This window comes from Sardina pilchardus, chromosome 8 (assembly GCF_963854185.1).
Source record: "Sardina pilchardus chromosome 8, fSarPil1.1, whole genome shotgun sequence".
NCBI classification, from domain to species: domain Eukaryota; kingdom Metazoa; phylum Chordata; class Actinopteri; order Clupeiformes; family Clupeidae; genus Sardina; species Sardina pilchardus.
The window spans coordinates 8670033-8692247 of record NC_085001.1 but is presented as its reverse complement, the minus strand read 5'-3'; the positions used below and the strand labels follow the sequence as shown (position 1 = coordinate 8692247).

Genomic DNA, 22215 nt, shown 5'->3' with positions numbered 1-22215 from the left:
AGTCTAGCAATCTATACACCATAGCTCCTTTTGGCTTACACATGGCAGCCGTGTGAATATGGTGCCACCCACTTAGAGACAATATGCTAAGCTAAGCTAGTGGTGGGTGCATCAGACCAAGTAGGCTAACTGCACACACAGAGAAGGATGGATCGACAAACTCTGTGAGATACGGTAAATCAATGATTTTGAAAGTTCCAACCCAAGAGTTTTTCTCTCTATACTCTCACTTTTTTTTCTTGATGCAACCAATGCCTTTGTTGAGGAAAAAATGAGATTGTGATCCTCAATGAATACGTACGTAAAGATTGTCAGCTATCATGCTGTTCCTAAATATACCACTACTAGATATTACCACTAGATGGAGACATTCTTCATGAAAATTCGTACCCATTCTGCAATTCAGTGAGCGGATTCACCTGGTAGTCATGTGACTCGTTGGGTGTTGAGCTGAAACTGGCAGCACTGAGACATGATCTACAGTACCTTTGAGTTGTAAATCTCTTCTCAGTCAGATTTCATTGTGAAACACTTTCTGGATAACCTAGTAGGCGGAGTTACCTCTCACCTTGCAGAATTAATTCTTGTGGATTGGACTCTCTTGTTTGTGGAATCACTTCCCTCACTTGATGGACTTCTACTGTATCTTTGAGAGTTGAAGTCTCATAATTCTCTCTAGTTACTGTAATTGTCTTGCTTTTGAATCCTCCTTCAATGTCAACATTTCCTCGTTGTGAACGACCTTTGTGCCACATTACTAAGAGTCTTAAGTGGCCTGTTGTAAAATGTAATTCCCTTTGAGCTTTGACCCTTTGGCTCTTCTGTACTGTAGGTGAGCATACTCACTGTGCCTGTTTTTCTGATTAAAGAAGCGGAGTCTGCATATGAGTTCAAACCATACTGACAAAGATGTGGTTTGGAGAAAACAATGACAGACGAAGACATTAATTGTTTAATTAGTTCTTTAATCAAGGAAGTAGGCACAGGACAAAATTCACACTTAACAGTGAAAGGATGGCACTTCACAGATCAAATGTATGTCCCCAATCAACTATATAGTGTGTTACAAAGGAAAACAGAAGATAAATCCTTAAAGACAAGTAATTCCATTTACAAAAGCCTAAAAGCACAAAGGATTTGTTGAAAAATAACACAAATAAGCACAACACACTTTCTGTCAGTTTTAACAGAATAAGTGTTATCCCCAACAGTGACAATAATTTTACAACGATGTGTAAAAATAATATAAATTGTAATTTTATGTTTGTTTTTAAGCCCTATATGCATCAACAATATAAAGCTTATGGAATAAACGTAATCCATACAAAATATAGTTTGATTTAATGAATTGGTTTATTAAGTTACAAAAATGTGTACTAAGGGTTTACAAAAAATGACTGTAATGGATTAAGTGGCATGCTCTGAAGTTAACGGCAGTGAGTCCATTTACATTGACGTTAACATTCCAATATTAACCAGATGAAGACGATACTCTGAATAATACACTGCCATGTAAACATCATTTTCTGATTGGCTTAACCCGAATAAAGCCATAATCACATCAAATCAAATAAAATCTGGCTTATTGGCCATGTATACTTGCGTACACAAGGAATTTGGTCTCTGCATTTATCCCATCCGTGAATTAGTGAACACACACAGCACACAGTGAGGTGAAGCACACACTAACCCGGAGCAGTGAGCTGCCTTCATACAGCGGCGCTCGGGGAGCAGTGAGGGGTTAGGTGCCTTGCCCACATTAAGCAACAATCAAATTAATTACCAAATTATGAAATACTCCAGTGGAGTATTTTCACTGAAAAATACAGAAACTTACAGAATTGCCTTTGATAGAAATAATCAGACTTTGGTGTGCAGGAATGTGAATGGAATATTCTGTAAACAACTCATGTAAACATCATAATCACAATATTGTCTTATTCTGAATAAGGTGAATAGTCAGAATATTATTGTCCATATTAACAGTAATTGTTTATGTTAACTATTCTGAATTAATCTGTAATGAGCATGTTTCGAATTTACCAGGAATGAATATTGCAAGGACAAAGGAAAGATATTTTTCCTTCACATTTAGGCACCATATCACCACTTCCCAAGAGGTGCTACACTCTGCCATCACGGTAGTATGTAAATAGTTTAACATAACTGTACTTTATAAATCCTCTCTCCAACGGTTAGTCATTATGATACAGGTCATTAATAACTTAAATAGTACAAAAACAACTGCATATGCCATTGCTGTATATAATAATAGCCGCAATGTTCCAAAAACTTGCAACTGCGACTAAACATGTTGAATGCTTTGCAACGGATTGTGACAGCTTGCAACCACGTGCAACATTTAATTCACACCGCTGCAATTCTGTCTGGGAATCTTTGGTGTGAATTGGGCCTAACACTTTAGTATTTTCCCATGTCTGGATGCTGTCATGGGATAGAAAATGCCACGGATACATGGGATTCAATATTAATTTGCCATTTCTTTGCCTGTGTTGATCTCCATACTCCATATGGTTTGATTTGATTGAACTGAGAAATGTGTATTATCGTCTTTGGCATTCACAGAATCCAGGACATTCACAGCACAGCATACATTTGATCTGGCGGAGAGTAATTTTGATAAACTCTACTATAAAAAATATACTTCAAAATATAATTAAATTTCCTCTTTCAAACTTACAGTAAAAAATGTACAATTTAAACATGACTACAAAGAGGTCAGCCATGCGCAAAGTGATAATGACAGGCCTACAGTACACCCTGGATAGCTTAGGAACCACACAAATCTGAGAGCTGATTGAATTTTAACCTGGCAGATGCATATGGACTCTTTCCCATTGAAACTGATTTTATGATCTCTGAAACCTCAGAATCCAATCTCAACCGCTGGTTACGTAACATGAATTAGGCCTATAGTCTTAGGTACATTACACCTAAGATACAAAAACTGCAAAATATCTCTTGATCTTTCACTATCCTTTCTTTACCATTTGAACCCATATCTTTTGGTGAGATCCACTTTTGATTTCAACAGTATCACCAGGTCTTTGGCATTCATGCGCAACTGGGGTTCATATTCAATCAGTGGTTTCACAATGTCCTCAAGAGCAGGCTGTAGTTTAGCAAGAGCATGGGGACTCTGGTGTTTGTAAAGAAGCTTACGGATTTCTTGCATGTCATTACTTGACCAGGGTTGAGAGTTGGTGAACATCTCCAGAAGAGTGATGCCAAGAGACCACATGTCTGACATGGTGCTGCATTTCTCACACTCTACGAGGCACTCTGGGGCCATGTAGGGAGGAGTTCCTCCCAGACGACCACTGTGAAGCCCTGTTGTCATAGAGATGGCTCCCTTGCAGTCTGCCATGCCCCAGTCAGTGAGATAGGCCTTTTTATCTGCTGCAATCTTAGTACAAGAAACAGTGAGGGGTCAACAAAAGTTTATACCAGACCAAACTAGACTAAATAGTATGAGGGCAGTTATATTCAGGGCCAGACGTTTCAAAACTAATGTTTCGGCGTAATGTGCGTAGAAAAACATGGGGAGTGACAGTACTGTATGTATAAACAGGCCGCAATGATAGGCCAGTCAATCTAGCTCAAAAAAGGGTCAAAACTTAAACTAATTGCAATAGTAATGGTTCATACTTTTTATTGATCCTTAAACCCTCCTGCATCACATATTAAAAATCTACCCATTTATATTTAGTGGAACATACTTTTATTCAAGGTCAAAGGTAGCAATTTCCAATGCATTTTGCCATTGAGATTTACTACTGGTGAAATGGGTAAAATTTTAAACTATAGATATCAAATTGAAACTTTCACAGTTGTTTACTCACATTAAGGCAAAGATTTTTTGTATTGCAAGTTTTCTGAAATGTGATGTTTAGATATGCAAATGAGACCAGTTTTACTTAAATATGCAATAATTTGCATATCTAGAAAACTGAATCTGAACAATAGGTACAGTCAACTTCAAAATAATTGCTGAATTTTGCTTCTATATTGGATACCAAAAGCCTATGCAAAGGGAATATTTGATATCACTTCATATCACCTCAGAAATGAGGAAATCAAGTCAAGTCAAAATCAATGCGTTTCAATGGAAGTACATTATAGAACAAATGATTGTCAATGATATGGTATGATGGAAGTATCTCAGTGCATGCCAACTCACTTGATATGTTGTCTAAAGGTCAATATCTTCCTTATGTGACTTGGCATGTGACTTGAGATACTTCCATCATACCATATCATTGAAAATCATTTGTTCTATAATGTACTTCCATTGAAACGCATTGATTTTGACTTGACTTGATTTCTTCATTTCTGAGGTGATATGTAAGGGATAATCAACGACGCACCGTGCGTTTATAGGAAAATAATGCACGTTCGAAGTGGTAATAAGGACCCGACGCCGCAGGCGGAGGGGACTTTACACTTCGATAAATGCATTATTTTCCTATAAACGCACAGGGCGCGGAGTTGATTATCCCGCTTATACCACTGCTACTATCATTTTCGTTTATATTGCCGCTGTCTTAGATACAACGTTGCTGTTTTTACCGTTACATTCACATTGGCGAATTGATATTCAAGTGTAATAAGCCCAAAAAAACGAACTACTTCATAGCCGTGCGGTATATAGAAAAATAATGCACGTTCCAAATAGCGCATCACAATAGGAAATTTGACCAAGCAGTGGTATAACACTTCATATCACCTCAGAAATGTCTATATCTAATATTCCCTTTGCATAGGCTTTTGGTATCCAATATAGAAGCAAAATCCAGCAATTATTTTGAAGCTGACTGTACCTATTGTTCAGATTTAGTTTTCTAGAAATATATGCAAATTATTGCATATTTAGGTAAAACTGGTCTCATTTGCATATCTAAACATCACATTTCAGAAAACTTGCAATACAAAAAATCTTTGCCTTAATGTGAGTAAACAACTGTGAAAGTTTCAATTTAATATCTATAGTTTAACATTTTACCCATTTCACCAGTAGTAAATCCCAATGGCAAAATGCATTGGAAATTGCTACCTTTCACATTGAAAAAAAGTATGTTCCACTAAATATAAACGGGTAGATTTTTGATATGTTAATTAGATATACCTAGGGATCACAAAAAACTTGGAATGATTACTATTGCAATTAGTTATGGGTCAAACGCTAGATTGACTGGCCTATGAGGGAAACGCGCAGACTGCCTATCATGGGAGCTGAGAATGGCTATTTGCGTGTTTCCGTGTCATGCATATTAATTCCTGGGAGGATCAGCTGAAAGTGGGTGTATCGCGCAAGCACAGGGGAGGAGAAGTGCTAATAGCGATAAATTAAGTGTTCCGCCATAAAGTTCCAGGAGATTATTAGTCTACATTTTTGGGATTTCAGCTTTGTCATTAAAGAGTGCTTGAATACATTCTATTTCCGAAACTGGTATATTTGTAATACTGAGGTACTTTGTATGCACACCCAGCCCAAATCTTTGTGGTTTATAAAACATGAAACTTACCATTATATTTGCTGGCTTCAGATCTTGGTGAATGATATGTTTTCCATGTATGTAGTCAACAGCCATGGCAATGTCTAAAGCCACAAACAGCTTATCCTCAAGCTGTAACTGAAAGTGCAATTAAACATTGTTTTTAACTATATTTAATATTACGAGTATGTGAATAGTATATGGTGATTGCAAATATATTACTAGATCAGGGATGGGCAACTGGCGGCCCGCGGGCCGCACGGCCCGCCTCCTCACTCAGTGCGGCCCGCGGATGATCATTTTTACTGTGATTAAAAATGCGGTTTTTTTTTTTTTTTTTTTTTTTTAACCGCACCATCATTGTTATTATACTGTTCGCCGATAGATTGCGCCTCCTATGCAAACCATCTTGGACCTTTACCATCGCTGAGGAAAAACAGTGCACACATGGAAGAAAAGTAGAAAACTCATCTAGAAAACCGTAGGCTACCTTTCAGTCAAAATCGGAAGCAGTGTCTGTTTATAGAATAGTAAGGCACACCCATGTCAAGTTTTGCTAGAGACTATATCAGCCATGAAAGATTTAAACTTAAGTCGCCACTACACTACATCACCTTGCGAAAAGTTATCAGAAGTAGCCTGCCCTACACACACGGAGCTTCTCGGCCGCTGTCGTAGCCGACCTCAAATCAAAAGTAGGCTAGCCTACACTAACAATAGCGACTAATTGGCAGAACTACACAGGAATCCGTCTTTTGCTGTTTCGCTTGAGCTTGCCAAAGCAAAGAAGCTATATCAGATGGCGAAATTGTTTGGGTGCGTAGTGGAGGTAAAAACTTCGAAACGGTATATTTGTCCCGACGCACGGTGACGCGCATAATTGTTAACATTCTGATAATGTCGAGGGGGGGAGCTGAGACAAATCATGCATGACTGCAAGTAGGCCTACTGTAGCTTACTTTTTGGCGTTGGATGAGAGTACAGATGTGATGGATGTTACATGTTACATCTGTAATCTCATTATGGACGTTAGGGAATGTCTATAAATTCTTAAAAATGGAGTGGGAGCATAACTGCATTGAATGAGGCTTGTTGCACTTCATGATGGGCCATTGTTTTTTAGTTCTGTGCCATCATTGAATGGTGATTTATGTGAGCCCTTTGCACTGAAAATAATACTTATCACTGGCTGTAAAATATTTGTATTTGTTGTTAGGGAGTCTATGTTAAAAACGCATTTGAGCATGAAAATTGACATATTTCGTTCTTATTCAGAATTATTTTGCAGCATCAGATGTGCGGAAGTGCGCGGCCACATTTGGCCCTCTGATGGTGGTGATAAAAAAATGTGGCCCTCTTAGTCATGAAAGTTGCCCATCCCTGTACTAGATAGAGAAAACATTATGTCTCACTTGGAGCGGAGTGTTTTTTTTGTAAAGAATCTCCTGCAAGTTGGCACCATGAATGTACTCGTTAGCAATGAGGATCTGTGTCTCACTTTTGGCTACAGCCATCATCCGCACAATGTGGGGGTGAGACAGATGCCTGAAGAATATTCAGTGTTAGCTTTCTTCAGTATTTGAACCAAGGAAAATTAATTATGCTTACACAGAATACTGATTGTATTAAGGTAGTTAAATCTATTTGAATGACATGAACACTCATTTCCATTCGTTGATTCGTTTTCATGAATTTAAGTAAAACATGCGAGAATTGTTTTATACACACAACAATCTGTGTATCTCAAACACATGTTTAAAAAGTGTTTTTCCATGTGTTTACATTTGTTTACAATCCAGAATACATAAACAGATACATACACACTTACAGAGGTATGAGAAACTCATTTGCTATGTGTAAGCCATCTTCAATGGGGATGATCTTTATAGCAGCAGGGGTTTCCTGGTATGATCCTGTGTAAACTGCCCCATATGCTCCCCTTCCAATGCGATTACTGTAGTCCACAGTTATTGTAGATGCATCCACATAATGCTTCTTTTTCCGGCTCTCTGAGACCATGAGAACATGGTAAACGTTAAAGGCTACATCAAACCTTTTATGAAACACTTATTCATTTTGCTGATCAAAACATTCAGGATTTTTCAGGAAACAGCCTAAAAAACTAAACTGACTTGAAGTTTCTATAAATCTGATGATGAATTGTAATATTGCGGATGCTGCTGACAATAAAGATGTGACTGAAACAAACTGTCTTTGAACATGGAACAATTACAGGATCTGAGTCCTGAGTGCAGAGTGACTAAAGAATCAAACAAAAGGACTTTTGTTTCTTGTCCTGATTAAAACTGTACACTTACCTTTCCCCTTAGTTGCATGTCCTTTTGCATGTTCTGGTCTCAAGGTCTCATCACCTTCATGTGGTTTGATTCTTCTCACAGTTTGTATTTCTCCAGACCCACTCTTCTCCATTGAGTGCCCTGTGCCATAACCAGAACTCTGAGTGGAGGCAGCCACAGAAACATGCTGAAACTGCTGTATGAGATCAGACACACGTCCAGATCTGCTCCCAGAGCGGTCATCAGGTCTGTGTTCTCCCACTGCACATATAGATAAACACAAAGAATTTGATGAGTGCAGCAACCACTGAAAACTCTAAAATGGCTTTCTCTTAAAATTATTTCCAGTATGCATTGTAAGACTTTAAAGGAACACTTCACCGTTTTTTTCATATTAAACTATGTTATTCCCTTAATTAAGACGAGTTGATACATACCTCTCACTTTTCAATGCGTGCACTCACAGGCTCTGGCGCACGGCGAAAGTGCAAGAGTGAGGATATTACTGTGCCACACAATATAGTTATCCCTTTTACCTGCTTACAAATGCACCACGTTTTATTTTGTCTCACCATACTTGGTGGTGTGACTACTCGTGTAACTGTATTTTTAATAGGGAAAACATGGAGGTGTTTGGTCGCTTCTAACTTAAACTACTAATGAATGCATTAGGCTAGCTAAGTGCTATCAAAGTTGCGCAGCGCGCCAGAGCCAGGGAGTGCACGCATTCAAACGTGAGAGGTATGTATCAACTCGTCTAAGTAAAGGAAATAACATAGTTTAATATGAAAAAACGGTGAAGTGTTCCTTTAAAAGTAAAATCAAAACAAAGAAGAAAGAACATTTTTATACTAACGTTGTAGAGGTGAGTTCATACTCTGATTCAACTGGAAGCAGCCCATGTTCCCTGCCACCATCTCCTCAATCTTCTCCAGCAGCTCTGTCACCTGGCCACCATCACTCTTCATATTGTTCACAACATGATACCTGTTCCCACATTTCTCTACAACCCACTGCAGAGCCTCTCCTCCACTCTCAATGTGCTGCTCAATGGTTGTTTCTCCCAGCCAGTCCCCTCTGGTGAACAGCACTATAATGTGTTTCCAGACTCTCTCACCCAGCAGCTCAATATGTTTCTGCAATGCTCTTCTGTGTGTTTCTGTACATGCATAATCCACATCAATGACCAGGAGTAGAGCGTGGGGTCCTGGAGGACACAGGGACACACTGAGGACAATCTCTCGTTTATCACGTTCAGGAGTTTGTTCTACAGTGTAGTTCCTCCACCATCCTGGTGTGTCCACTACAGTGATGTGTCTCCCTGCTGTTGCTCCTTCTCTCTTCACACACTCAGCTGTTCTTCCTGAGGTGCTAAACTCCTCTCTGCCCAGGATGGTGTTTCCTGATAAACTCTTCCCACCCTCTCTGTTTCCCAGCAGCACAATCCTCATGTCTGAGATGGTAAAATGGTCACCTGGATGAATGAAAAATCATAAATCAATTTGAAATATTCATCAGGTTAAGTACAATGCCTTTACATGATCAATGTAAGGATGCACAATGTAGCATACACAAAACCTGCAACAGACACAGGTAGACTATGTAACTTAGGGGGTCCTACAGTGCAGAGAACAACAGGCTTTTAGGCCTCTCAGATCTGCACCTGACTGTCACATGGCCCCTCTACTGTAAATGGTCATGGGAATGTCTTTGTATGTGTGTGTGTGTGTGTGTGTGTGTGTGTGTGTGTGTGTGTGTGTGTGTGTGTGTGAGTGCGTGTATGTACACCTGTGTGTACATATGTGTGTATGTGTGAGTGGGAGACTAGGAGTATTCAAGTTTGAGTGTGTGTGTGTGTGTGTGTGTATGTGTCTGTGGGGCATAGGAGTGTTTTAGTTTGTGTGTGTGTGTGTGTGTGTGTGTGTGTGTGTGTGTGTGTATGTGTCTGTGGGGCATAGGAGTGTTTTAGTTTGTGTGTAGGTGTGTGGGTGTGCCTATGTGAGTGTACTGTACATCTGTGTGTGTGTGTGTGTGTGTGTGTGTGTGTGTGTGTGTGTGCGTGTGTGTGTGCTCGCGCCTGTGTGTACGTGGAGTATAGGAGTGCTTTAGTTTGTAGTTGTGTGTACTGTACGTGTTTGTATGTGTGCTGTATGTGTGGGGGGTAGGAGTGTTTTGTTGTTTTGTTTTTGTGTGCTTGTGTGTGTGTGTGCATGCGTGTGCATGTGTGTGTGGTGGAGTAGGACTTTGTTGGTTCAACAGCAGTAAAAATCTCTCAACTGCTGATGATGTGTGCGTGTGTGCGTGCGTGCGTGCGTGCGTGCGTGCGTGCGTGCGTGCGTGCGTGCGTGCGTGCGTGCGTGCGTGCGTGCGTGCGTGTGCATGCGTGTGCATGCATGCATGCATGTATGTGTGTGTGTGGTGGCGTAAGACTTTGTTGGTTCAACAGTACCGGTAGTAAAAATCTCTCACCTGCTGATGGTGTGTGTGTGTGCGCGGGTGTGTTTGGGGGAGTAGGAGTGTTTTAGCTTGTGTGTGTGTGTGTATGTGTGTGTGTGTGTGTGTGTGTGTGTGTGTGTGTGTGTGTGTGTGTGTGTGTGTGTGTGTGTGTGTGTGTGGTGTGTGTGTATGTGTCTGTGGGGTATAGGAGTGTGTTAGTTTGTGTGTGTGTGTGTGCGCGCCTGTACATTGTGTGTGTGTGTGTGTGAATGTGTCTGTCGGGCATAGGAGTGTTTAAGTTTTTGTGTAGGTGTATGGGTGTGCCTATGTGAGTGTACGTGTGTGTGGAGAGAGGAGGAGTGTGTGTGTGTGTGTGTGTGTGTGTGTGTGTGTGTGTGTATGCATCTGTGTCTGTGTCTGTGTCTGTGTCTGTGTCTGTGTCTGTGGGGTATAGGAGTGTGTTAGTTTGTGTGTGTGTGTGTGTGTGTGTGTGTGTGTGTATGTGTCTGTGGGGCATAGGAGTGTTTAAGTTTTTGTGTAGGTGTGTGGGTGTGCCTATGTGAGCGTAGGTGTGTGGAGAGAGGAGGAGTGTGTGTGTGTGTGTGTGTGTGTGTGTGTGTGTGTGTGCTCGCACCTGCGTGTATGTACGTGGGGTATAGGAGTGCTTTATTTTGTGGTTGTATGTACGTGTGTGTGTGTGTGTGTGTGTGTGTGTACTGTATGTGTTGGGGGGGTAAGAGTGTTTTGTTGTTTTGCACCTGTATGTGTGTGTGTGCGCTGTGTGTGTGTCTGTGTGTGTGTGTTTGTGTGTGTGTCGGATGCTGAGTGAATGAAATGAATGAGTTTGTTCATGTGTTGGTCCAACAGTAGAAAATGTGTCTCACCTGCTGATGATCTGAGAGTCTTTCTCTGCTTCTGTACCTTCATCTTCCTCTCATCTGCTCTTCTCTCTTCTTCCTTCTTCTTCTCCTTCAGCTCTTTTAAAATCGCTGCATCAAAGTTAAAGTGATGACCAGTGTTACCTGCCACCATCTCCTCTATCTTCTCCAGCAGCTCTGTCACCTGGCCACCATCACTCTTCGTATTGTTCACAACATGATACCTGTTCCCACATTTCTCTACAACCCACTGCAGAGCCTCTCCTCCACTCTCAATGTGCTGCTCAATACTTGTGTCTCCTAGCCAGTCCCCTCTGGTGAACAGCACTATAGTGTGACTCCAGACTCTCTTCCCCAGCAGCTCCATGTGTTGCTGCACTGCTCTTTTGTCTGTCTCTGTTAATGTGATACTCACATTAATGAGCAGGAGTAGAGCATGGGGTCCTGGAGGACACAGAGACACACTGAGGACAATCTCTCGTTTATCACGTTCAGGAGTTTGCTCTACAGTGTAGTTGCTCCACCATCCCGGTGCCTCTACTACAGTGATATGTCTCCCTGCTGTTGCTCCTTCTCTCTTCACACACTCAGCTGTTCTTACTGAGGTGCTAAAATCCTCTCTGCCCAGGATGGTGTTTCCTGATGAACTCTTCCCCTCACTTCTGTTTCCCAGCAGCACAATCCTCATGTCTGAGATGGGGAAATCACCACCTGGATGAATGAAAAATTATATAAATCCACTAAAATATTCATTGAGTTGAATGCAATGCCTTTACATGAACAATGTGAGGATGCACAAAGTAGCATACACAAAACCTGCAACAGGCCCATATCTATCACATGGTAGACTATGCAACTTAGGGGGTCCTGCAGTGCAGTGAACAACAGTGCTTCTTGGCCTCTCAGATCTGCACCTACAGTCACATGGCCCCTCTACTGTTAACGCTCATGGGGATGTTATTGCTGGTGATGATCAGAGTGAGTATTAGGGGTTAACACAGCAGGTGAATGTGAGGTCACACTTGCACAAGATGAGGAGAGTTGAGCAGATTGAATCTCATTAAGAGGCCCGTTAAGGGAGTATTGCAATATGCAGCAGGACTAAAGAAGAAATGCTGTGCTCCAAACCAAGGAAATCTTCAGCCATTTGTTTCTATAAAGTAGGTATGAAGCCTGTTCAGAACATCTTTCATTGACATTGAAAAACATGAGCGTCTGAGAGTGCAATGTCACCGCCCCCCCCGCTCCCCCCGCCCCCCCCCCCCCCCCCCTCCATCCCTGCACCCGAGCAGCACAATCCTCATGTCTGAAATATGTGGACCTCCACTGGGAAACAGAAATCATGGCATTTTGTCACACACACTGAACATCATGTGTGATAGTGATGCACCTCACCATGGTTTTTTTTCCACAATAGAAAAATCCACCTTGCAAAACGTTGTGTGCCTTTGTGTGTGTGTGTGTGTGTGTACACCTGTATGTGCATGTGCACCTGAGCGTGCGTGTGTGTAGCTGGGAGTAGGGAGTAGGAGTATTTAGTTTGTGTGTGTGTGTGTGTGTGTGTGTGTGTGTGTGTGTGTGAATGAGTGTATATAATATCTAATATTTGCCTGTGTGCCTGTGTACATGTCTGTGTGTGTGTGTGTGTGTGTTTAAGTGTGTGTGTGCACCTGTATGTGTGTGTTTGGGGGAGTAGGATTGTTTTAGTTTGTGTGTGTGTGTGTGTGTGTGTGTGTGTGTGTGTGTCGGATGTTGAGTGAATTAATGAGTTTGTTCATGTGTTGGTCCAACAGCAGAAAATGTGTCTCACCTGCTGATGATCTGAGAGTCTTTCTCTGCTTCTGTACCTTCATCTTCCTCTCCTCTGCTCTTCTCTCTTCTTCCTTCTTCTTCTCCTTCAGCTCTTTTAAAATCGCTGCATCAGAGTTAAAGTGATGACCAGTGTTACCTGCCACCATCTCCTCTATCTTCTCCAGCAGCTCTGTCACCTGGCCACCATCACTCTTCTTATTGTCTACAACATGATACCTGTTTCCACATTTCTCTACAACCCACTGCAGAGCCTCACCTTCACTCTCAATGTGCTGCTCAATACTTGTGTCTCCCAGCCAGACCCCCCATGTGAACAGCACTATAGTGTGACTCCAGACTCTCTCCCCCAGCAGCTCCATGTGTTGCTGCACTGCTCTTCTGCATATCTCAGTGAATGTGTTACTCACATCAATGAGCAGGAGTAGAGCATGGGGTCCTGGAGGACACAGAGACACACTGAGGACAATCTCTCGTTTATCACGTTCAGGAGTACTCGCTACAGTGTAGGTGTGCAACCATCCTGGTGCCTCCACTACAGTGATGTGTCTCCCTGCTGTTGCTCCTTCTCTCTTCACACACTCAGCTGTTCTTCCTGAGGTGCTAAACTCCTCTCTGCCCAGGATGGTGTTTCCTGATGAACTCCTCCCAGAACTGCTGTTTCCCAGCAGCACAATCCTCATGTCTGAGATGGGGAAATCACCACCTGCATGAATGAAAAACATATAAATCCACTAAAATATTAATGGTGTTGAATGCAATGCATTTACATGATCAATGTAAGGATGCACAATGTAGCATACACAAAACCTGCAACAGGCCCATATCTACAGTAGCACCATGGTAGACTATGCAACTTAGGGGGTCCTACAGTGCAGTTAACAACAGGCTTCTTGGCCTCTCAGATCTGCACCAGTCACGTGGCCCCTCTACTGTTAACGGTCATGGAGATGTTATTGCTGGTGATCATCAGAGTGAGTATTAGGGGTTAACACAGCAGGTGAATATGAGGTCACACTTGCATGAAATGAGGAGAGTTGAGCAGATTGAATCTCATTAAGAGGCCCGTTAAGGGAGTATTGCAATATGCAGCAGGACTAAAGAAGAAATGCTGTGTTCCAAACCAAAGAAATCTGCAGCCATTTGTTTCTATAAAGTAGGCATGAAGCCTGTTCAGAACATCTTTCATTGACATTGAAAAACATGAGCGTCTAAGAGTGCAATGCCCCCCCCCCCCCCCCCCGCCACCCCACCCCTGCCCCCTTCATCCCTGCACCCGAGCAGCACAATAGTCATGTCTGAAATATGTGGACCTCCACTGGGAAACCGAAATCATGTCATTCTGTCACACACACTGAACATCACGTGTGATAGTGATGCACCTCACCATGGTTTTTTTTTCCACAATAGAAAAATCCACCCTGCAAAAGGTTGTGTGCCTTTGTGTGTGTTTGTGTGTGTACACCTGAATGTGTATGGGTATGTGCACCTGTGCGTGCGTGTGTGGCTGAGAGTAGGAGTATTTAGTTTATATGTGTGTGTGTGTGTGTGTGTGTGTGTGTGTGTGTGTGTGTGTGTGTGTGTGTGTGTGTGTGTGTGTGAATGAGTGAGTGTGTATAATATCTAATATTTGCTAAGTCTGTCTGTGTACGTATGTACGTGTGTGTGTGTGTGTGTGTGTGTGTGTGTGTGTGTGTGTGTGTGTGTGTGTGTGTGTGTGTGTGTGTGTGTTTAAGTGTGTGTGTGCACCTGTATGTGTGTGCATGCACACGTTTGTGTGTTTGGGGGAGTAGGATTGTTTTAGTTTGTGTGTGTGTGTGCGCTTGTATGTGTGTGTGTGTGTGTGTGTGTGTGAGTGTGTGTGTTGGATGTTGAGTGAAAAAATGATTGCAATATGTAGCAGGACTAAAGAGGAAATGCTGTGTTCCAAATCAAAGAAATCTACAGCCATTTGTTTCTATAAAGTACTGTAGGCATGAAGCCTGTTCAGAACATCCTCAGCAGCACAATCCTCATGTCTGACATATGTGGACCTCCACTGATAAACAGATTCTGGGCATTCTAGGCATTCTGTCACACACACTGAACATCATGTGTGATAGTGATGCACCTCAACATGTTTTTTTTTCACAATAGAAAAATCCACCTTGCAAAAGGTTGTGTGCCTTTGCCTGTGTGTGTGTGTACACCTATATGTGTATGGGTATGTGCGCCTGTGCGTGCTTGTGTGTGGCTGGGAGTAGGAGTATTTAGCTTATTATGTGTGTGTGTGTGTGTGTGTGTGTGTGTGTGTGTGTGTGTGAATGAGTGTGTATGATATCTAATATTTGCTTGTGTGTCTGTGTACATGTGTGTGTGTGTTTGGTGGAGTAGGATTGTTTTAGTTTATGTGTGTGTGTGTGCGCTTGTATGTGTGTGTGTGTGTGTGTGTGTGTGTGTGTGTGTGTGTGTGTGTTGGATGTTGAGTGAAAGAATGAGCTTGTTCATGTGTTGGTCCAACAGTAGAAAATGTGTCTCACCTGCTGATGATCTGAGAGTCTTTCTCTGCTTCTGTACCTTCATCTTCCTCTCCTCTGCTCTTCTCTCTTCTTCCTTCTTCTTCTCCTTCAGCTCTTTTAAAATCGCTGCATCAAAGTTAAAGTGATGACCAGTGTTACCTGCCACCATCTCCTCTATCTTCTCCAGCAGCTCTGTCACCTGGCCACCATCACTCTTCTTATTGTTGACAACATGATACCTGTTCCCACATTTCTCTACAACCCACTGCAGAGCCTCTCCTCCACTCTCAATGTGCTGCTCAATACTTGTGTCTCCCAGCCAGTCCCCCCATGTGAACAGCACTATAGTGTGACTCCAGACCCTCTCACCCAGCAGCTCCATGTGTTCCTGCACTGCTCTTTTGTGTGTCTCTGTGAATGACTCATTCACATTAATGACCAGGAGTAGAGCATGGGGTCCTGGAGGACACAGAGACACACTGAGGACAATCTCATGTTTATCACGTTCAGGAGTTTGCTCTACAGTGTAGCTCCTCCACCATCCTGGGGCCTCCACTACAGTGATGTGTCTCCCTGCTGTTGTTCCTTCTCTCTTCACACACTCAGCTGTTCTTCCTGAGGTGCTAAAATCCTCTCTGCCCAGGATGGTGTTTCCTGATGAACTCTTCCCAGCAGCTCTGATTCCCAGCAGCACAATCCTCATGTCTGAGATGGGGAAATCACCACCTGGATGAATGAAAAATCATATAAATCCACTAAAATATGTATTGAGTTGAATGCAATGCCTTTACATGATCAATGTGAGGATGCACAAAGTAGCATACACAAAACCTGCAACAGGCCCATATCTAGCACCATGGTAGACTATGCAACTTAGGGGGTCCTACAGTGCAGTGAACAACAGTGCTTCTTGGCCTCTCAGATCTGCACCAGTCACATGGCCCCTCTACTGTTAACGGTCATGGGAATGTTATTGCTGGTGATCATCAGAGTGAGTATTAGGGGTTAACACAGCAGGTGAATATGAGGTCACACTTGCATGAGATGAGGAGAGTTGAGCAGATTGAATCTCATTAAGAGGCCCGTTAAGGGAGTATTGCATGCAGCAGGACTAAAGAAGAAATTCTGGCTGTGTCTGAATCATAAGTACACACACTGGGCAGCGTGCATTTTTCGGAAGTTACGTCAGAATAGACTGTCCGAAAGTCAAGCGCTCTCTCTAGATGGGTACTTTGTTTGACGTGATTTCCAAGCGTGCATCGATGCATCTTTTTTGGCCTCAGATATCCCATGATCCATTGCGCAGCGCAGGTCAAGCTCCACACGTCATGCAAATCGTCAAGCAACACACCCCCCTCCCCGAGTCAGGTGACGCCAACTAGTTTGTGCGGTCTAAATGTAGGAACGCATACTGAGGAGCAAGCTAACTGAGACGCTACTGGAAAGAACGGTACTATCCAGCGTGCACCCTTGACTTTTGGACACGGCCTCTGTGTATCAAACCAAAGAAATCTTCAGCCATTTGTTTCCAACAAGGCCTGTTCAGAACATCTTTCATTGCAATTTAAAAACATGAATTCCTGAGAGAGCTATGTCAACCAATGTCAATGTGTGTGTGTGTGTGTGTGTGTGTGTGTGTGTGTGTGTGTGTGTGTGTGTGTGTGTGTGTGTGTGTGTGTGTGTGTGTGTGTGTGTGTGTGAATGAATGTTGAGTGAATTAATGAGTTTGTTCATGTGTTGGTCCAACAGTAGAAAATGTCTCTCACCTGCTGATGATCTGAGAGTCTTTCTCTGCTTCTGTACCTTCATCTTCCTCTCCTCTGCTCTTCTCTCTTCTTCCTTCTTCTTCTCCTTCAGCTCTTTTAAAATCGCTGCATCAAAGTTAAAGTGATGACCAGTGTTACCTGCCACCATCTCCTCAATCTTCTCCAGCAGCTCTGTCACCTGGCCACCATCACTCTTCATATTGTCTACAACATGATACCTGTTCCCACATTTCTCTACAACCCACTGCAGAGCCTCTCCTCCACTCTCAATGTGCTGCTCAATACTTGTGTTTCCCAGCATGTTCCCATATGTGAACAGCACTATAGTGTGACTCCAGACTCTCTCACCCAGCAGCTCCATGTGTTGCTGCACTGCTCTTCTGTCTGTCTCTGTGAATGACCAACTCACATTAATGAGCAGGAGTAGAGCATGGGGTCCTGGAGGACACAGGGACACACTGAGAACAATCTCTCGTTTATCACGTTCAGGAGTTTGCTCTACAGTGTAGTTATAATACCATCCCGGTGCCTCCACTACAGTGATGTGTCTCCCTGATGTTGCTCCTTCTCTCTTCACACACTCAGCTATTCTTCCTGAGGTGCTAAAATCCTCTCTGCCCAGGATGGTGTTTCCTGATGAACTCTTCCCAGCATATCTGTTTCCAAGCAGCACAATCCTCATGTCTGAGATGGGGAATTCACCACCTGGATGAATGACAAATCATATAAATCCACTAAAATATGTATTGAGTTGAATGCAATGCCTTCACAAGATCAATGTAGGGATGCACAATGTAGCGTACACACAACCTGCAACAGGCCCATATCTAGCACCATGGTAGACTATGCAACTTAGGGGGTCCTACAGTGCAGTGAACAACAGTGCTTCTTGGCCTCTCAGATCCGCACCTGACTGTCACATGACCCCTCTACTGTTAACGCTCATGGGAATGTTATTGCTGGTGATCATCAGAGTGAGTATTAAGGGTTAACACAGCAGGTGAATATGAGGTCACACTTGCATGAGATGAGGAGAGTTGAGCAGATTGAATCTCATTAAGAGGCCCATTAAGGGAGTATTGCAATATGTAGCAGGACTAAAGAAATGCTGTGTTCCAAACCAAAGAAATCTGCAGCCATTTGTTTCTATAAAGTAGGTATGAAGCCTGTTCAGAACATCTTTCATTGACATTGAAAGACATGAGCGTCTGAGAGTGCAATGTCTCAATCTCAATCTCACACTATATTTGAGTAATTTGGTCCTAAAACGTAGATACCAGTACATAGCTTGTTCAAAATGTTTTGTTTAGCTTTTATACTGACTGTGAGAGATTGCACTGTCAACACCCCCATCCCCAGTTTTCATGTTTACCATGCAGGTTATTCAGTTCACTCTCAATACATTATGGCATTCTGCAGCTCATAATCTGAAACATAAACATGTGCTGTACACACATTTAAGCTTTACATTACAGCAAAAAAACTAACCTTCACAAAGAATTTGAGAATTTACTAAATAGCACCATGACAAAAATATATTTTCATTCTCTAGAAACCTGAGGTGAATTTTTTTTTATTGCCTAACTTTATAGCAATAAATGAGAGGAAACGTTGGACTCTCAGAGCCAAAAGCACCCTTGTGGCCAAATCATGCTGAACAGACAGATTTTTTTGGTGATGGTGTGTTTTAAGCCACTGTAATATGGAATGTATTTTTTCACCTCTTTTTGAGATGCGCACCACTTGTTGAGGATTACTCATAGTCAATGTGATGACTTAGCCCACACTCCTAGAGGTCTCTGCAAGAAAAAGAACGTAGCACGTCATGCTAACACAATATGTACACACTCAATACTGCAAAATATAATGATCCCACCATCCATGTATAAGCCTGTATGGCCTTTCTTTAACACACATCAGTTACAATATACTGTAGTTGTTTTGATTTGTTTCATACAATTAATCATGCAAGACAAACTATAAGTGATGACAGACAGAGAGATGAACGACATTGTATAATACAGAACTGAACAACTTACCAATATCATACAGTAGTTTACCAAAACTGTTTGCATTTAGCTAGGTGTACTATAGCTATTTAATAGATATACTCATTGAGTGTATCTTCCAGTAATGAAGTTAAACCAAAGATCCGCTTTAACCCTCTCTGGTTAAACTACAACAAAGGTTCATAGTCCAACGTTATCTTCCAGACAGAAGAAATTTGCAGTCTTACTGGCTGGTAGGAGAGACTTCCTAAGGACTCGGTCACCTAAGACGTATATCTGCTAAAAAAGTTACATCTTTGTTCTATATTCATGCTCTTTTGAATGGTAATAATAGCAGGGTTCAAGGAAAGCATTAGCAAAACACAAAGTACTTGAATGGATACAATGCATGTTGCAATATCCTCCATGTTTGCACTGAGAAAAAGAAATACACTGAAGCAATTAGGCCTAAACATATGAAGTGATAACAGTTATCAAGTGCAAAGTCTGAGCAGAGCCCTGCTGTGCATAGCATGGCTTAAGACAAAACAAAACAAAAAAAAAACTAACCCTGAAGTTAGCAACATTCATCTGCCTGAGCTGAAAGTGAAAAGATTTGTTTTACAAGTGAAAAGTGAAAAGTACCTTTGCTTGAAAAAACGAGAACTATTTGGGAGCTTGTGTCTTTTGATATAACGACAGTATAACATCACCCCCATGTGGTTATTGTGTAAAAGTGCATTATATTCATATGGCTGCGTCAGAGGAGAATCACCTGTCTGCGCACAAAAAGAAAGACAAAATCAATTCTTGAAGAATGCATAGCCCTTTAAAAACTACACTCGCACACTGGCCATAATTAAGCCAGTAAACCAGTCACAGGCAGGCAGACACTGCTGGATACAGTAGCCTGCCATCTCACTCACTCAGGCCCATTTGTGGTTCCTACAGTGTTGCAACTGGGATAGTATCTGCCCTCAAATAGGAGTTTTAAAAAGTCGCTTGAAACAACATGTTATTATTCAGTTATTCACTAGGCCTATAATTTGCCAATTGGACGGTTAAAAGTGAATTAAAGACGAGAGGGACATAGAGCACAGCTGATCACGCACTCTCACGAGATGTAGCCTACTGTAAGCAGCAACTCCTCTGAAGGATAAATGTCCATAGGTTTTTATTCAGTCATTCAAACAAGTATTGCTTTATTCAGGGCAGGCTAAGTTTTCGATGGTTACCTATTGACAGTCAATATTGAAAGTAGGCTAGCCTAACTGTGTAGGCCTATCTTATGAGACCACAGTGAAGTTAGTTTCACTTTGTCAAAAAGTTCAAATAATAGATGAGTGCAGATGCGATAGGCTCCTCAGTTTTAGTAAAGCAGTTTAGCGGAATAGCCTACCTGTTTCATCAGGTCTCAGTGCAAGCAGATTCCTTCAAATGCGCCGATGACCATCAAAATACCGATGCGCTGTTGAAAGTCGCGCTGAAGATTGTAAATGGTTGAGCAAGACAGGAGACACTCTTCCGGGAACGCGAATCGCAGGAGATTTTTACAGTGCATGAAAATGCACTGTACTGTTCTTCCTATTCTTCTTATTATTACAGTGCATGAAAATGCACTGTACTGTTATTCCAAAACTTCTTATTATTATTCTTCTTCTAACGCACTTAATGGAGCTTCAACCGTTTAACGTAGAAACTTCATTCAAACTGCGCTGCGTAGGTCTTACTTAGGCCATCTGGGCTTTGTATTTTTCAACTTTGTAACTTTTATACTTTTTAAACTATTAATTAATTAAAATGACAATTTCCCCATAGACTTAACATTGTGATTATGACATCATAATAGGGCAATTAGAATCTTCTGCCAGGTGGCCAGGCCAGCTGCAGCAGCTCTCTCTCTCTCTCAGGCTTTAAGCATACATTCTCTATGAAGACTACATATACCTGTTAAACTGTTTCCTCTGTCCACAACTGTTTCAAAATAAAAGTCCTCACTGCAATAATACACTATTAAATCATTTAACCATTGAAACTACTAATCTATTTAACTGTTCAACCATTCCCACTGTCAGTTATCATCAGCCATGCCTCCGGTCAACTACATGAAACCTCCATGTACCTAGCAACCAACATAGCAATCATTAAAATTAAGCGTTTATGACCGTTTCCATAGCAACCAACATCATTATACTGCAGTAACTTCTTGTTTCCTGATAGTGGCCACCATGGATACCCTAGCAACAAATGTTTCAAAATAAAAGTCTTCACTAGCAAGTTAGCTATTTAGCATGGTTAGCATTGTTAGCATAGTTAGCATTTTTAGCATAACTGCTAGAAATGATTAGCTAAGTTAGCTAATCAGCCTGGTTAACATTGTTAGCAAATGTAGCATTGTTAGCATTGTTAGCATTTTTTAGCATTACTGCTAGAAATCATCGGTTAAGTTAGCTAATCAACCTAGTTAGCATTGTAAGTAAAGTTAGCATTGCTAGCATAATTAGCATTTTTAACGTAACTGCTAGAAATCATAAGCTAAGTTAGCTAATCAACATTTTAACATGAATATAAATCATTAGTTAAGTTAGAACTGGAATGTTTCATCTTTAAACTGTCTACCTTCACACTATCAACACTCTGTAAACTATGCAACCACCATGTTTACCCTAGCTACACCTTAGTAACCATATCTACATTATCTATCTATTTTTGCATTTTCATGCACTGGTAATTCCTTGGAATTGCATTTCTAGTTATTATTAAACTTCTTCTTCTAACGCTCGCAATTCAGCTTCAACCGTTTAACGTAGAAACTTCATTCAAACTTTGTTGCGTAGGTCTTGCTTATGCCATATGTGCTTTATATTTTTCAACTTTGTAACTTTTATACTTTTTAAACTATTAGTTAAAAACTATCACCATTTCCCCCATAGACTTAACATTGCTCATTATGACATCACGGCAGCAATTAGAATGTTACCCCAGCTGGTCAGCCACCTGGGCACCAACTGTCAGTTTCTCTCAGGC

At 41.6% G+C, this 22215-nt stretch overlaps 2 protein-coding genes across 2 annotated transcripts in view; both read right to left on the bottom strand.

Moving 5' to 3' along the window:
- The window catches only part of LOC134088594 (alpha-(1,3)-fucosyltransferase 7-like), a 163173-nt gene that overhangs the window by 67686 nt on the left and 73272 nt on the right, over positions 1-22215 (bottom strand). The gene's annotated exons all lie outside the window — the stretch shown is intronic.
- LOC134089404 (uncharacterized) lies at positions 1070-20687 on the bottom strand. Its single transcript, XM_062543847.1, has 12 exons — positions 20588-20687; positions 18922-18999; positions 17201-17905; positions 15456-16160; positions 12938-13642; positions 11134-11838; positions 8670-9287; positions 7835-8074; positions 7345-7525; positions 6929-7061; positions 5547-5654; positions 1070-3427 (listed from the first exon to the last, which is right to left on the bottom strand). The coding sequence occupies exons 2-12, from the start codon at positions 18959-18961 to the stop codon at positions 3005-3007; spliced, it is 4563 nt and encodes a 1520-aa protein (XP_062399831.1). The 5' UTR covers positions 18962-18999; positions 20588-20687; the 3' UTR covers positions 1070-3004.

Bases quoted from the DNA above. Each gene is read 5' to 3' on its own strand.
- LOC134089404 (XM_062543847.1), bottom strand. From the start codon at position 18,961: ATGAGTAATCCTCAACAAGTGGTGCGCATCTCAAAAAGAG. The intron at 11,839-12,937 runs GTGAGACACATT...TCATTCATCCAG, and splicing joins GACTCTCAGATCATCAGCAG to GTGGTGATTTCCCCATCTCA. The intron at 5,655-6,928 runs GTGAGACATAAT...TTGCACTTTCAG, and splicing joins AAAAAAACACTCCGCTCCAA to TTACAGCTTGAGGATAAGCT.